Source organism: Musca domestica, unplaced genomic scaffold (genome assembly GCF_030504385.1).
Source record: "Musca domestica strain aabys unplaced genomic scaffold, Musca_domestica.polishedcontigs.V.1.1 2, whole genome shotgun sequence".
Classification (NCBI taxonomy): domain Eukaryota; kingdom Metazoa; phylum Arthropoda; class Insecta; order Diptera; family Muscidae; genus Musca; species Musca domestica.
In genome coordinates this window covers 37,973,493-37,986,291 of record NW_026712249.1, presented here as the reverse complement: position 1 = coordinate 37,986,291, position 12,799 = coordinate 37,973,493, and the positions used below count along the sequence as shown (strand labels likewise).

The following is a 12,799-nucleotide window of genomic DNA, read 5'->3' as shown; positions in this document are numbered from 1 at the left end:
TTTAGGGTAGTAAACGATTCACACGATCTCTGATACAATCTTCTTTGAGGTGTTACAAATGAATTGGCAGAATTATAGTTCATGCTTTGGCTGCTCTCTTTAAATGTGAATTCACCAATAAGCCATTTTGCCTGATCCGATGATATCAAGTAGTACTGTCTGCGAGGCGATTGTAGTTTGTAAAATCAATAAAAACAGGGCCTCCAGGGGAATAACTTCTGCATACCAATATCTCGAAAACATGTATTTCAATGGAAACAAAAATATTTTTACGATTCCATTTTGTCTTACTAATATTAAGGCAAAAAGGTTGATGCATCGCCAACCTATTTTTTTATTTATTTTTTTATTTTTAACGAAATGATGGCCAAAGCAAAGGCAACCATAAGTGTTTTTTTATTGTTTTTTTTTTTCATATAAAAAAATAATCATTAAAATATTTAGCGGAAAAAATACAAATAGAATTGAATAACATTAACAACATTTAAGCCGATTTGAATGGAGAAACACAGGTTGTATTTCTTTAATCTTTTGTTCTAAGAAAAGCTTTTAATTTTTATTTTTCAAAAATGTGTTTAAAATTAGGGGGAGATTAGGAAAAACATTTATTGAATTGAAAAGTAAAAAAACTCAACGAACGAAGGAACGAAACTTTGGCTTTTTATTTAAATGTAAACAATAGTTTTTGTTGTTGTTCTTTGTATATGGCAGTGCTTTTTTAGAAACGAATTTTTTTAGGGGGGAAATTTTCTTCTTTCTCTCTCTCTCTCTCTCTCTCTCTCTCACAGTAATTGAAAAACTCTTTCTCTCATGTTTTGCTTGCTTTTCTCTTTTTCTGCTGTGAAACAACTCTCTTTGGGAGGATATCACTTTTCTTTCACTCAAATAAATGTTTATCACTTTCACTTTAAATAAAATTTTTTTGAGGAAAAAATTCAAAAAAAGATAATTTTTCCATACAAAAATACAACCAAGGAATAGTAATGAAAGGAAATTAAAACAAATTTGTGTTGCTTTTTTGTTTTCTTTCAAGAAAATAACGAAAAAAATACACAAGCAAATTTTGTTATTTTTATTGGTTTTGAGTTGCTTTTTTATATCACTGAAATAAAAGCATACTTTTGGGAGGTTTCTTAAAAAAGAAGAAAAGAACAAGCAAACTTTTTTTGTTGATATAAAATAAAGGTTTTTATTCGGGTTGTACTTAAATTTTTTTGGGGGGATAGAGCATTTTTTTTTTTTTGATTTGGACGGGAGGGGGAGAAAGTTGGAAATGGATTAATAATGATTCATAGTGATGGGTGTTGGTAATTGGCTGGGGGTTTTGTTTATTGCCAAACTTTTTATAGAGAGGGGGAATAATATGTTAAAGCTTAAGCAAAGCTATTTTTTAGGAAATGTAACAATAGGAATGTTGATTGATTTGTTTACTATTAGAATTTATCATTTAATATATGAAATAACATTTGTATATAAAACAGTAAAAAATGTATGTTGTATATAAAGCTCACGTATACACTTATAGTATGTATGGTTAGATGAAGTAGTTTCACCAATTTGCGAATGTATTTTTTTTTAAGTTTCAAAACACACACACACACTTAAACACTTCAAGACAGACAAAAAATTGTTTTTGTTTTTTAATAATTTTTGATCTTTTTTTTTTCAATTTATTATAGAGTTAAACAAAATAAAAAGAAGTGAATGACATGCAAATTATCTAATAAATATTTAATAAATTAGTTTAACTAAATTAAAAATAACAACAAAAGGCTATAATCGACAAGGCCGACTAAATGATTTACTACACCTGAAATAAATCTGAAAAATTACTCTTTCTCCAGGAAATGTGAAAAATGTTAAAACACTGGTTGGAGACTTAAACTATATAATAATTAAAAAAAAAACACACACATTCATAATCAATGCGACTAAGGAGAAGCTACTTCCTCAATACTTCAGTGACATTAATTGAAACACTTTATACACAGTGACATATCAATTCTCAGTTATCAGGGATCGGTGCCCAGCTATGACCTGAAAACAAAATCAGTCCAAATCCAATCAAATCCAAGGAATTTTACATTTTCCCACAAAAGTCATCTCAGGGACTCAAAGAAATTATCTAGAAAAATAAAATGTAAAATCAATCAGTCGTCAAGGACAAAAAAAGAAGGGATTTACAGACCTCAGTTAATAATAATATTATTTCACAGAAGAAAATTAGATACAAAATTTCCCTGAAGATTTGAAAAAATAAGTCACTTCCCTAAAATCGAATAATTAACAATTTATTTACAAACTATTTTCAATTGCGTTTGCATGTGAAAATTGTCCAATATATTTAAAGTTACCGCTTAAAAAATATTAAAAAAGAGGATTAAACAGACAAATTTAATGTAATTATTCAACATTTATTCTAATTTGGATTCACAAATGTGAATCATCATTTTTTCGTAGCCGGAACTATGAATCTCAAAAAAAGATTATTAAACCTTCGAAACTAAAAATGTTCCAATGAAATCGAAAAGAGCTCCTGAATATATAAAAAAACCTGTCATTAATAAAAACCCGGTTAGAATTATGTACCACAGTATTTGAACAAATTCTGGTTTGTCGTCATGAGATATGTAAATGAGAAAGTCCCAAAGAAATTTATTAATAACTCCTTCATCAAATACTCATCGGGTTTTCCTTATCTATCCGTCGGGATAATTTGATTGCTACTCTGAGATTATTTGATGAGACGACTGTCTATAAGGTTCCTGTAACGTTTCCGTACGATAATCTCTGAGACCGTCTAGTTAACTGCTACTCATTGGAAGTTGCACCAAGTTTTGAGTCAATGATTCTACAGACACATCCATCCTTCTTGTGACATATTGTAGTAATCATTACTCTCACCTTGGTTAGAGGTTTAATAAATGAATCAGTTTATTGCATTGGGGTAGCCTCCTTAGAAGTAGGGTTGGTTTGTCATGCAATGTCAAAGTCGTTTTTATGGAAATAGCCAAACTCATACCTTTATAACAACAAGAGGTCGAATTCATGGTGACACAAAATCCCTGCTGCGCAGTGGTTCCTTAAAGTATTGAAATTGCCCATGACCTTGCAATGTTCCCATAACGATTATTTTTTGGAGGTGAAGAAATCAGGGGCCTATCCTTAGAATCTGAGGTAGAAGATTTTATTCGAATTGGCAAAGTTCAAACCGCCAGGATTTGATAGGTCAGCATTCCTGATAATGTTCTGGAATGACGTCCCCTACATTGAGGTCGAGCGGTGTTCAAAGCCTCTCCTCATTGTCTAAGAATTGGTCAACACAAATTTCGATGGGAAAAACCTTTTGAACTCTTTGTCTTCTTAGTAAGTTGGAAACGTTTTTATTGCTACCAGAACACTGCTCAGCTAAGGAGTGGGAAGAAAATCGGATATAACTAGGCTAAATAGGCAGGTCAGGTTCTGGATACTTGCTCTATAGAAATTATAAAATAATTTTTTTTTCCAAAAGAACAAAAATTGAAAAATTTCCGAGCTCTATAAGATCTATATGGGAGCTATTATATCCAAATCTGAACAGATCTCCATAAAATTTGGCAAAAGTATTTCTGAGATATATTTGATACATTTGTCCGAGTATCGTTGTTATGAAGTGCATATTACGGCTGTGGAGGAGAAATTTAAAAAATCGGATGAACAATATATATGGGACCTATACCTATATCTGAACCGAGTTCCACCAGATTTAACGCACTTATTCCCAGGCATCCAATTTGAACGTTTGGTGCACAATAAGAAGCAAATTTGACGAAGATATATATGGGAGATATATCTAAATTTTGACCGATTATCTACAATTTCAATAGGGTTCGTCCTTGGGCCAAACAAACGATTTGTGCAAAAAATATCATCACGATCTCGGCAATACATACGACTTGTACTTTGTTTACAAAAATACATGGACAGACGGACGAAAGGACATACATAAATCGACTCAGAATGTAATTCTATACAGATCATCAAAAGGAACTAACTACCTAACTCGCTTCCTTCTCTATGTTCCAAACAAATGCACAAAGACATACCACAGTCAAAGACATAGAAGTATAAAGATAGGACAAGACAGAGTAAAATATGGCAACCCTGTGAAAAATACCTCTGTTGTTATGATATCGTAACAACATAGTTACCAATGTTAAGCAATTTCAACCGCTAAGGCCATATGCAATTATATGGGAAGGTATATGGAATAGTATTTTGAAACCAATATTTTGTCTAGTCTTTACTATTTTAGGTCTTTGCCACAGTGGGGTGTAGGGGATATATAGTTGAAATTGTTACAAACTGTTGAATATGCAAAAGTTGTTAATGTGGTAGTATAATATGGTTTAGGGACACGAAAACATTTGACTGTTTCGAATAGAATGTTTGGATATTAAAACGTCCAGCAAACATATTCTCCTCTAGTAAACTCTGAACTCAAAATTATTGCACAGTGTTAAAATACAAACAGATCTCACTGAAGGAGAAATAGTTTGCTTAGTCGACAAAAAAAATATTTTATAAAAATAAAAAAATATCGGGCCAAAATCTAAGAAATGTATAACTACATCATTGCTTTAAAAGTCATAATGATGATTAGGTTCCTACAAAAAAAATGTATTTTTTTTTGTTCATAATACTGTATGGAAATTTCGAATTTTAAACACAGACGGATACTTAGAGACAATAGCTCGTTATTAAAACTGAAAAATAAAAGTCAAACCTTTATGAAATTAAATTGGCAATACAGTTACAACTTCTACCCCATTATTTAATAAAAATTCAAATAATAAAAAAGAAAATGTGATTAGGAAACAGAGACCATACTTTTGAAATGTAGACAAACTTTTAGGTGTACATCATGTGTATGGTTTCATTAAAATTTAATGTTATTTCACTTAATATGAATTGTAAAATAAGAAACTGGGATTTAAAAAAAAATAATAATAATTTAAAATAACTAGATTAATGCACCGCTTTCAAAAAATTTTAGTTGAACAATAAATAAACAAAAAACAAATTAAAAAAAAAAAAAAAACAAAACCAATGCCAAACAAATAGTAAAACAAAAATGAAGCAAAAATATAACGAAAATATCTAAAGGTCTGTTTCTGTATGACGAAAGAAAAACACAATTCCAAACGAGTTTTTAATAATTTTAAACTCATTTTAAAATTTGAAATACACATTTGAAATTGTGTTTTTCATCACACAAAAACAGGCCCTAAATCATTAACTACTGTAATTTTTAATAATTGGTAATTGTCAAAAAAAAAAATCAAAAACATGACAAAACCAAAAACTAGGGAAAATGAATTAAAACAAACAGAGAGTTAAGAAAAAGAGAAAAACAACTGGACACATAATATGGGTAAAAAAAATTGCCAAAGAAACTTACCAGATTCTTTTGATGCGGTCGATACGGAGGGTGATTCACGCATTGCATCAGCCAAATCTTCTTTTAGACGAGTATCACCATGCGCCACGGAATAGTCGGAGTCCAAGTGATCGTGGCGAAAACGGTCCATTAATTTGGGACTCTGTTCAATGCTGCCTGAAAACAAGAAAGGAGGAGAGCACATTAAATTTAAATCATTGAAATTAAATATCTCCTAAAACCTACTATAAGATCCCGATTCAATGAGCACGGGTACAGCACTGGAACGTCCACCAGCCGACAGGGGCATATTTAAGGGACTTGAATGATCGGGCTTTGTTGAAGCGGCAGCCTTGTTAGTGCCAATTTCAACAGCTTCGCTATCGACATGGCTCAAGTTAGACCTTAAAGAGAAAACAAAATGGGATTTATTGCCATTGCATCAATGTTTTTAAATAAACCACATACCCGCTGGGTGTATTATAGGTTTTGAAAACAAACTGTGGACCCATCCACAAACGACGATGCGGTCCAGCATGTGTTACAATTTCAACTTGTGCCAGCCAAGATTCACCCCGATCATCGGAGTCATCATATTGCCGTGTACTATCGGTTAACATGCAGGAATTGCGATTTTTCACCAACCAATTGTCCGAGGACAGGGGCGGCATTATCTCTTGAGATCCTTCTTTGCGTCGGCCCAAATTCCACTGGGCCTTGGCTTCAACTTCCAGTTCAATGGGTGTATCATCACATATCTTTTCTTTGGCAACATCTGGAAAGCAAAAACAGAATGATTAATTAAATAAAAATAAAATTTGAAACACATTTTGAAAATATTACTTGAGGCAAGTTTTGTATCCAAATCATATTGTATGAGAGCTCCATGTCCGGCCATGACAAACAATGAGTCTACGGCCTTCCTTTGCATGCGATGCGGAGCTTCTCGTGTCACATTGGGTGGATCCAATAACCATGATCGTGATTTAGCAAAAATGGCGCACACACTTAAAGGTTTGCCACTATCATCGGACAAGGAGGACAACCTTTGTCTCTGAGATCCCGAACCAGGTCCAGCTGGGCCAGATTTACCACCCGCCAAGGTGGCGGAGCCTGGTGGTGAGCCCAAGGCAAATGGCTGACGCAATTGAGCCAATGGCATTACCACTGTTGGTCTTGGATATGGTGGTAGTGTAGCATTGTGATAAGGTTGCAGAGACAGCGAGAAGGTGGTACTTTCCGAATGTGAAATGGGTGAATTGGAACGTCCTTCAGCGGAAAGACCAGCCGAACGATGGAAACGTGATAACTTATTCACCACATGCAGTGATGTGTGGGTTCGTACGCCCATGGGGCCACCATAGGGTGTAATGGGAAAAACATGAGTTGTACCACGCAACGTCGACACCGCAACCCAACGTGAATCCAATGAAAAGGCAATATTTTGCACTTTGGCACTGGTATCACCACGGTGGAGAACATACAAGTGGTGGACTGCCGCCAAACTAGGACCCACCGGATTGGGTTGTATGCGAAAGACATGGAAATCATGGCCTCTACGATCAGCTGTCACTAACAGCATGCCCGAGTTGTCGAATTCCATGGCCACCAAAGCCTCAGAATGGGCAATAAAGTGGGCAATTATGGGATCAGTGCCAGCAGTTTGGGCACTCGACATGGGTACACCCGTGGTGGGACTGTAATCTCTCAGGGGATTCTAAAAACGAACAAAAAAATCGGTTAACTAAATTTCCGATAGATAATAATTGGAATTACCTTTATATCTATAACGGTTATAATGCCAGGTTGTTTGGCATCTGGTCCGGTGCCCGAATCAAATGAAGTATTTTTCGAACTTGTACCACTGCCCGTGGTACCAGTCAACCCGGCAGCCACTTGTTCACCCAGCTCTCGCAGACCCTTCACCAACGATTTTGAGGCATTTAATACCGTGGCCGTATAACTGGCCACACCTTCACCATCACAGCCACCACCACTGCGCTTTGAGTGCAGCAATTTGTGTTCAGCATAGGCCAACCAACGAGGGCCTAAGGCCACGGGATTGGGGTTGATGCTAAAAAGAGGAGGACATACAATTAGCAACAACTTCATTAGAAGAAATTTTCAGAGTCAAAAAATAATTGGTAGCTGAAGTGCATTTCATCAAGCTGAGGTATAGAAAATCTTACCTCAGTGGCTGAGGTGAATTTGTTCCTATAGAAAACTTACCTCAGCTGCTGAAGTGAATTTTTCCTATGGAAAAACTTACTTCGGAATCTGAGGTGAATGTTTTCCCATAGAAAAACTTGCCTCAGCAGTTGAGGTTAATTTTTCCCATAGAAGAAACTACCTCAGAAGCTGAGGTGAATATTGTCCTATGGAAAAATTTACCTCAGCAGCTGAGGCGAATATTTTCCTATGGAAAAATTTACCTCAGCAGCTGAGGTGAATATTTTCCTATGGAAAAATTTACCTCAGCAGCTGAGGTGAATATTTTCCTATGGAAAAATTTACCTCAGCAGCTGAGGTGAATATTTTCCTAAGGTAAAATTTCTCTCAGCAGCTGAGGTGAACATTTTCCTAAGGTAAAATTTCTCTCAACAGCTGAGGTGAATATTTTCCTAAGGTAAAATTTCTCTCAGCAGCTGAGGTGAATATTTTCCCGTAGAAAAACTTACCTCAGCAGCTGAGATGAATATATGGAAAAAATTACCTCAGTAGCTGGGGTGAATATTTTCCTATCTCCTTTTGGCGAAAAAAGATATTTTCAATATTCTACTTACCCCGGACTTGGATAGCAGGTTGTTATGGACAAACGATCCTCCAGCGTTCGAGCATCAAACACAGCAATACGTTCATGAAATGTTATGACAATCGACGAACGATTGGCCAAGACATCGATGACGGGATTCTTAAATTTGATCGCTTTAACTTGGGTACCAGTCTTAAGGGATATAAAATTCACAGCACAAAACTGAGGCTGGGAGCCCGATGATGAACTGCCGTCGACCAATGCAATTAGTGGACGCTTCTCGGCAAATGCATCGGTTGGCTCATCGGCCCGTCCATTCTCTTCAATGCTCGACGATGTGGAGGGGGTGGGTAGGACACGCAGGGCCGACACAATGCCATGACGCCAGGAGAGTACTTCAACAGCTTCACCGTTGGCGGGTATGGCCCAGACTTGTACGCCCAGACCATAGCCCAAGATCAGCAGTAGCGGTGGTGCCACATTGCCATCCAATTCCCAGTCTTCTCCAAAGCGAGGATCACTGATGTCGGCGGCTGTCTCGAAACGGGCCCAGGTTATGGTATCTTTGGGATCTGTGTGCGGTTGATGGGCCAGCGTTACCTCATTGAATAATCCAATGGCCGAGTCCAGAATTGATCTGTCACTTACCACCTGGGGTGGTACAATCGAGGGTACGGCCACAAGGCCTCGTGCAGTGTTAAGCGAACGTCTTGGGGAATCGGCAGACATTTTGAATGCTTCGTCGTCTTAAATTTTGATTTGTTTAGGGGTGCGGGGGTGATAGGGAAGAAGGGAGAGGAAGTATTATCTCTTGTGTGTGATAGTTACTCTCTTTTATTTATTTATCTCCAGTTTTTTAGTTGTTCTTTCCTTGGATTAAATTTTAGGATTTTTTCAAATCTCTCGTTCGAAGTGTTTTACAACTCCAAGAGAGTGAAAAAATCGCAAGAGTGGTAGGGAAGAGAGCTTGCTCTCTTATTTGATTGTTATTCAATATTGGAGATCTCCAACCAATGAATGAATTTGATTTTTTTGTGCAGTTTTATTTTTTTTTATTGATTTTTTTCTTCTTTTGTTGTTGTTGTATTTTTCTTGTTGTTGTTGTTATTTTGTTATTAATTTTATTTTTCTTTTAATTCAGCAATCAGACAGTTGCTTTTGTCGTCGTCATATAACTGGAGACAGTCTGTCTGCTGCAGCAGCCAAGCCTTATGGCTGGAGGTGTTCCGTTGTTTCGGCAACAGCAACAATCTTTTGTTTTCACGACTTTCGATCAATACTTTTTTTCTATATTTATTGAAAATGACGTTGCAAACCAATTGCGGTGTGATATTTTCTTGTTCTTCTTCTTCTTATCGTCGTCGACGTCGTCAATTTCTGCAAAAAAAAAGAAATGAATCGGATTATTACAAAATCTTAAGTGCAGTTGGTTTTATCTTGTTTATTTTTTAATGAAAAGAAGAAGAAAAATAAAAAAATACAGAAAAATTCTCAAGAGTCCTACTTGAAATGGATTGACAGCCTGGCTTTGATGATGGCAGCAAAAGTGTGGAATATTTTTTCTTTCCTTTTTCAATGAAGATATTGTTTCAGATTATTCATTGGCTACTACTTTGTGGCTGCATTTTGATTATTTTGTTATTCGTCATCAGCGGCACAACTTTGTTTCATTTTATGGTGAAAATAGGAGAAAAGTTTCAGTTATTTCGAAACTTATATGGGAGTTGTGAAATTTAAGTATTTTGATTGCAATATCTTTGTGTTTGTAAAACATATTTGCGTTTTATTGCAAAATCATGCCAGTGAGGGACAGGAGGTTCTTCTATTGGTAGAAGTTCTGTAAAAGGTGCCTTATGTATCAAAGGTATCGTACCTATTATATTTATCTATATAACTGAAAGAGTAGTGAAATAACTGACTGCGAATCAACGCCCAGACGAAACGACTGAAGCTAGAATCTTGAAATTTTGCACGAGGGTCAGTCTTTGTGGATAGGCGTGTGATAAGGCTGGGTTTCGGAAATTCGTTAAAAAGGGTACGAAAAACACTAAATAAGAGTCACTTATGGAGTGCAGGATAAATGTACCAAAGCTTTTTTTTTGAAAATTCCACCATTAAGGCTACGTAAAGTTCTAACATGGTACTAAATTGCAAAAATGGTACCATTTGGTATTATGTAAACGGATAGAGCTAAAAACTTTAAATATGGCATGAGAATCAAGGTTGGAAAGTAAGTTTTATATATGAACGCGGCTTTGGAAATGTGTACTAAATGCGCGAACTGTACTAAATAGTGCTAAATTAGTAACAGGTAACAGTAGTAAATTAGTAGGGTGAACTGATGGAGCTGGAGTTTTGAAATTTTGTATTGCGGTGATTGGTTTGTGATATAGAGGTGGTTTTGGAAAAATGTACTACAAGAGCACGAAAGGTACTAAATAGTACTATATATGGTACACTTTGGTATTGAATGCTTGAAATCTGAAATTTATTATTAGGGTCGCTGTTCATGTGTAGTCTGGACATATGGAGGTGGTTTCGGAAATGTGCACTATAATTGTACAAAAAGTACTGAATGCTAGTACTTTTTTTTGGCATTGGGTGAAGGTATAGAGATAAAATTCTGAAATTTGATACTACGATTGCTGATGGTATCTGAGATTTGGTGGTGGTTTGGAAATGCGTCATATATTTGTACGAAATGGTACTAAATTTGGTCTTAGGTGAAGGGATAGGGCTGGAAACCTCAAATCTGATATTGAGGTCTCCGTTGGTATGCGGAATTGAGAAATGGAGGTGATTTTGGAAATGTGTACTATAATTGTACGAATAATACTGAATGGAACTATATTTGGTATGGGGTGAAGAGATGGAGATACAATTCTGAAATTTGATGTATAGTTTACTGATGGTATCTGCGTTTGAGATTTGACGGTGGTTTCGAAATGTGTCCTATATTTGTACGAAAAGTACTAAATGGTACTTAATTTGGTGTTGTGTGAAGGGATAGGACTGGAATCCCCAAATTTGATATTGAGGTCTATGTTGGTATTTGGAAATAAATATGATGGTAGTTTTGCAAATGTGTACTGAAATTGTTCGAAAACTACTAAATGGTACCAATTTTGGTCTTGGTTGGAGGCATATAGATAAAATTCTGAAATTTCATATTTAGATAACTTATGGTATATGTATTTGAGATTAGGTGGTAATTTGGATATTCATCCTATATTTGAACGACATGTACTATATCGTACTAAATTTGATGTTGGGTGAAGGAATAGGGCTGGAATCCTCAAAATTGATATTAAGGTCTTTGTTGGCATTTTGAATTGAGACATGGAGGTGGTTTTGGACATATATACTAAAATTGCACGAAAAGTACTAAATGGTACTTATTTTGGTCTTGGTTAAGGGGATAAAGATAAATTAATGAAAACTCATATTTAGGTAACTGATGGTTTATATATTTGAGATTTGGCCGTGGTTTGGAAATGTATCTTACACTTGTACGAAAAGTACTAAATGGTACTAAACTTGGTGTTGGGTTAAGGTATAGGGCTGAAATCCCCAAATTTAATATTGAGGTCGCTGTTGGTATCTGCAGTTGAGATTTGTGGTCGTTATGGAAATGTGTACTATAATTGTACGAAAAGTACTAAATGGTACTAATTTTAGTCTTGGTTGAAGGTAAAATTCTGAAATTCCACATTTAGATAACTGATGGTATATGTATTTGAGATTAGGCGGTGGTTTGAAAATGTGTCCTAAATTTGTACTAAATGGTACTAAATTTGGTGTTGTGTGAAGGAATAGGGCTGGTATCCGCAAATGTGATATTGAGGTCTATGTTGGTATCTGGAATTGAGATATGGAGGTCGTTTTGCAAATTTGTACTAAAATTATTCGAAAAAGTACTAAATGGTACTCAGTTTGGTCTTGGTTGAAGGGATAGAGATAAAATTATGAAATTTCATATTTAGACAAGTATTGGTATATGTATTTGAAATAAGGCGGTCGTTTGGAAATGTATCCTACATTTGTACGACACGGTATTCAGGTCTCTGTTGGTACGTGGAATTGAGATATGGAGCTGGATTTGGAAATGTGAATTACAATTGTTCAACAAGTACTAAATTGTACTAATTTGACATTATGAAATGTTGGAATGAATCTAAAATTTTCAGGTGAACTTTTCGCTGACGAAGTAATGGACACTTGCAAGTGGGTACATAAGTAAGTAGAAAAAATTACTGGGAAATTCCAAGAGATTATGAATGTAGACCAAAAGGATAACACGTGAATCGGAGTTTTGAAAGTTTACATTGCAAAGCAACCTAAATAGATAGGGCAAGTTACTCCCTCTTCCATCCTTCAGGTATATTGCAAAGAAAAATACAAGGAATTCCAACCTTTTTGGTTCTTGTTTTAAATATGGTTAAAAATCTCACTTTAAACGGCCTTCATATTGTTCCGACTATATATACAAAGAGACTCATATAGATTGGGTTACATTGTGAAAAAAAAATTCAAGATAGAGCTTCAACATTTTATGGAGACATTCGGATTGCATCTGGAATCATTGGTACAGAATATGGGTCATATCGGTCCACTTCAGTCTATTTTTA

At 35.5% G+C, this 12,799-nt stretch overlaps 1 protein-coding gene across 3 annotated transcripts in view; it reads right to left on the bottom strand.

The window, feature by feature from the left end:
- The window catches only part of LOC101887274 (titin), an 84,497-nt gene that overhangs the window by 14,883 nt on the left and 56,815 nt on the right, over positions 1 to 12,799 (bottom strand). For all 3 annotated transcript variants that reach the window (XM_020035375.2, XM_059122139.1, XM_011292582.3), the window contains 6 exons: positions 8,203 to 9,548; positions 7,196 to 7,493; positions 6,263 to 7,136; positions 5,888 to 6,194; positions 5,666 to 5,823; positions 5,441 to 5,596 (listed from right to left, as the gene is read on the bottom strand). In XM_020035375.2, coding sequence (XP_019890934.1) covers positions 5,441 to 5,596; positions 5,666 to 5,823; positions 5,888 to 6,194; positions 6,263 to 7,136; positions 7,196 to 7,493; positions 8,203 to 8,900 — 2,491 coding nt within the window. In that variant the 5' untranslated portion in view covers positions 8,901 to 9,548. The remainder of the gene's footprint in view (positions 1 to 5,440; positions 5,597 to 5,665; positions 5,824 to 5,887; positions 6,195 to 6,262; positions 7,137 to 7,195; positions 7,494 to 8,202; positions 9,549 to 12,799) is intronic.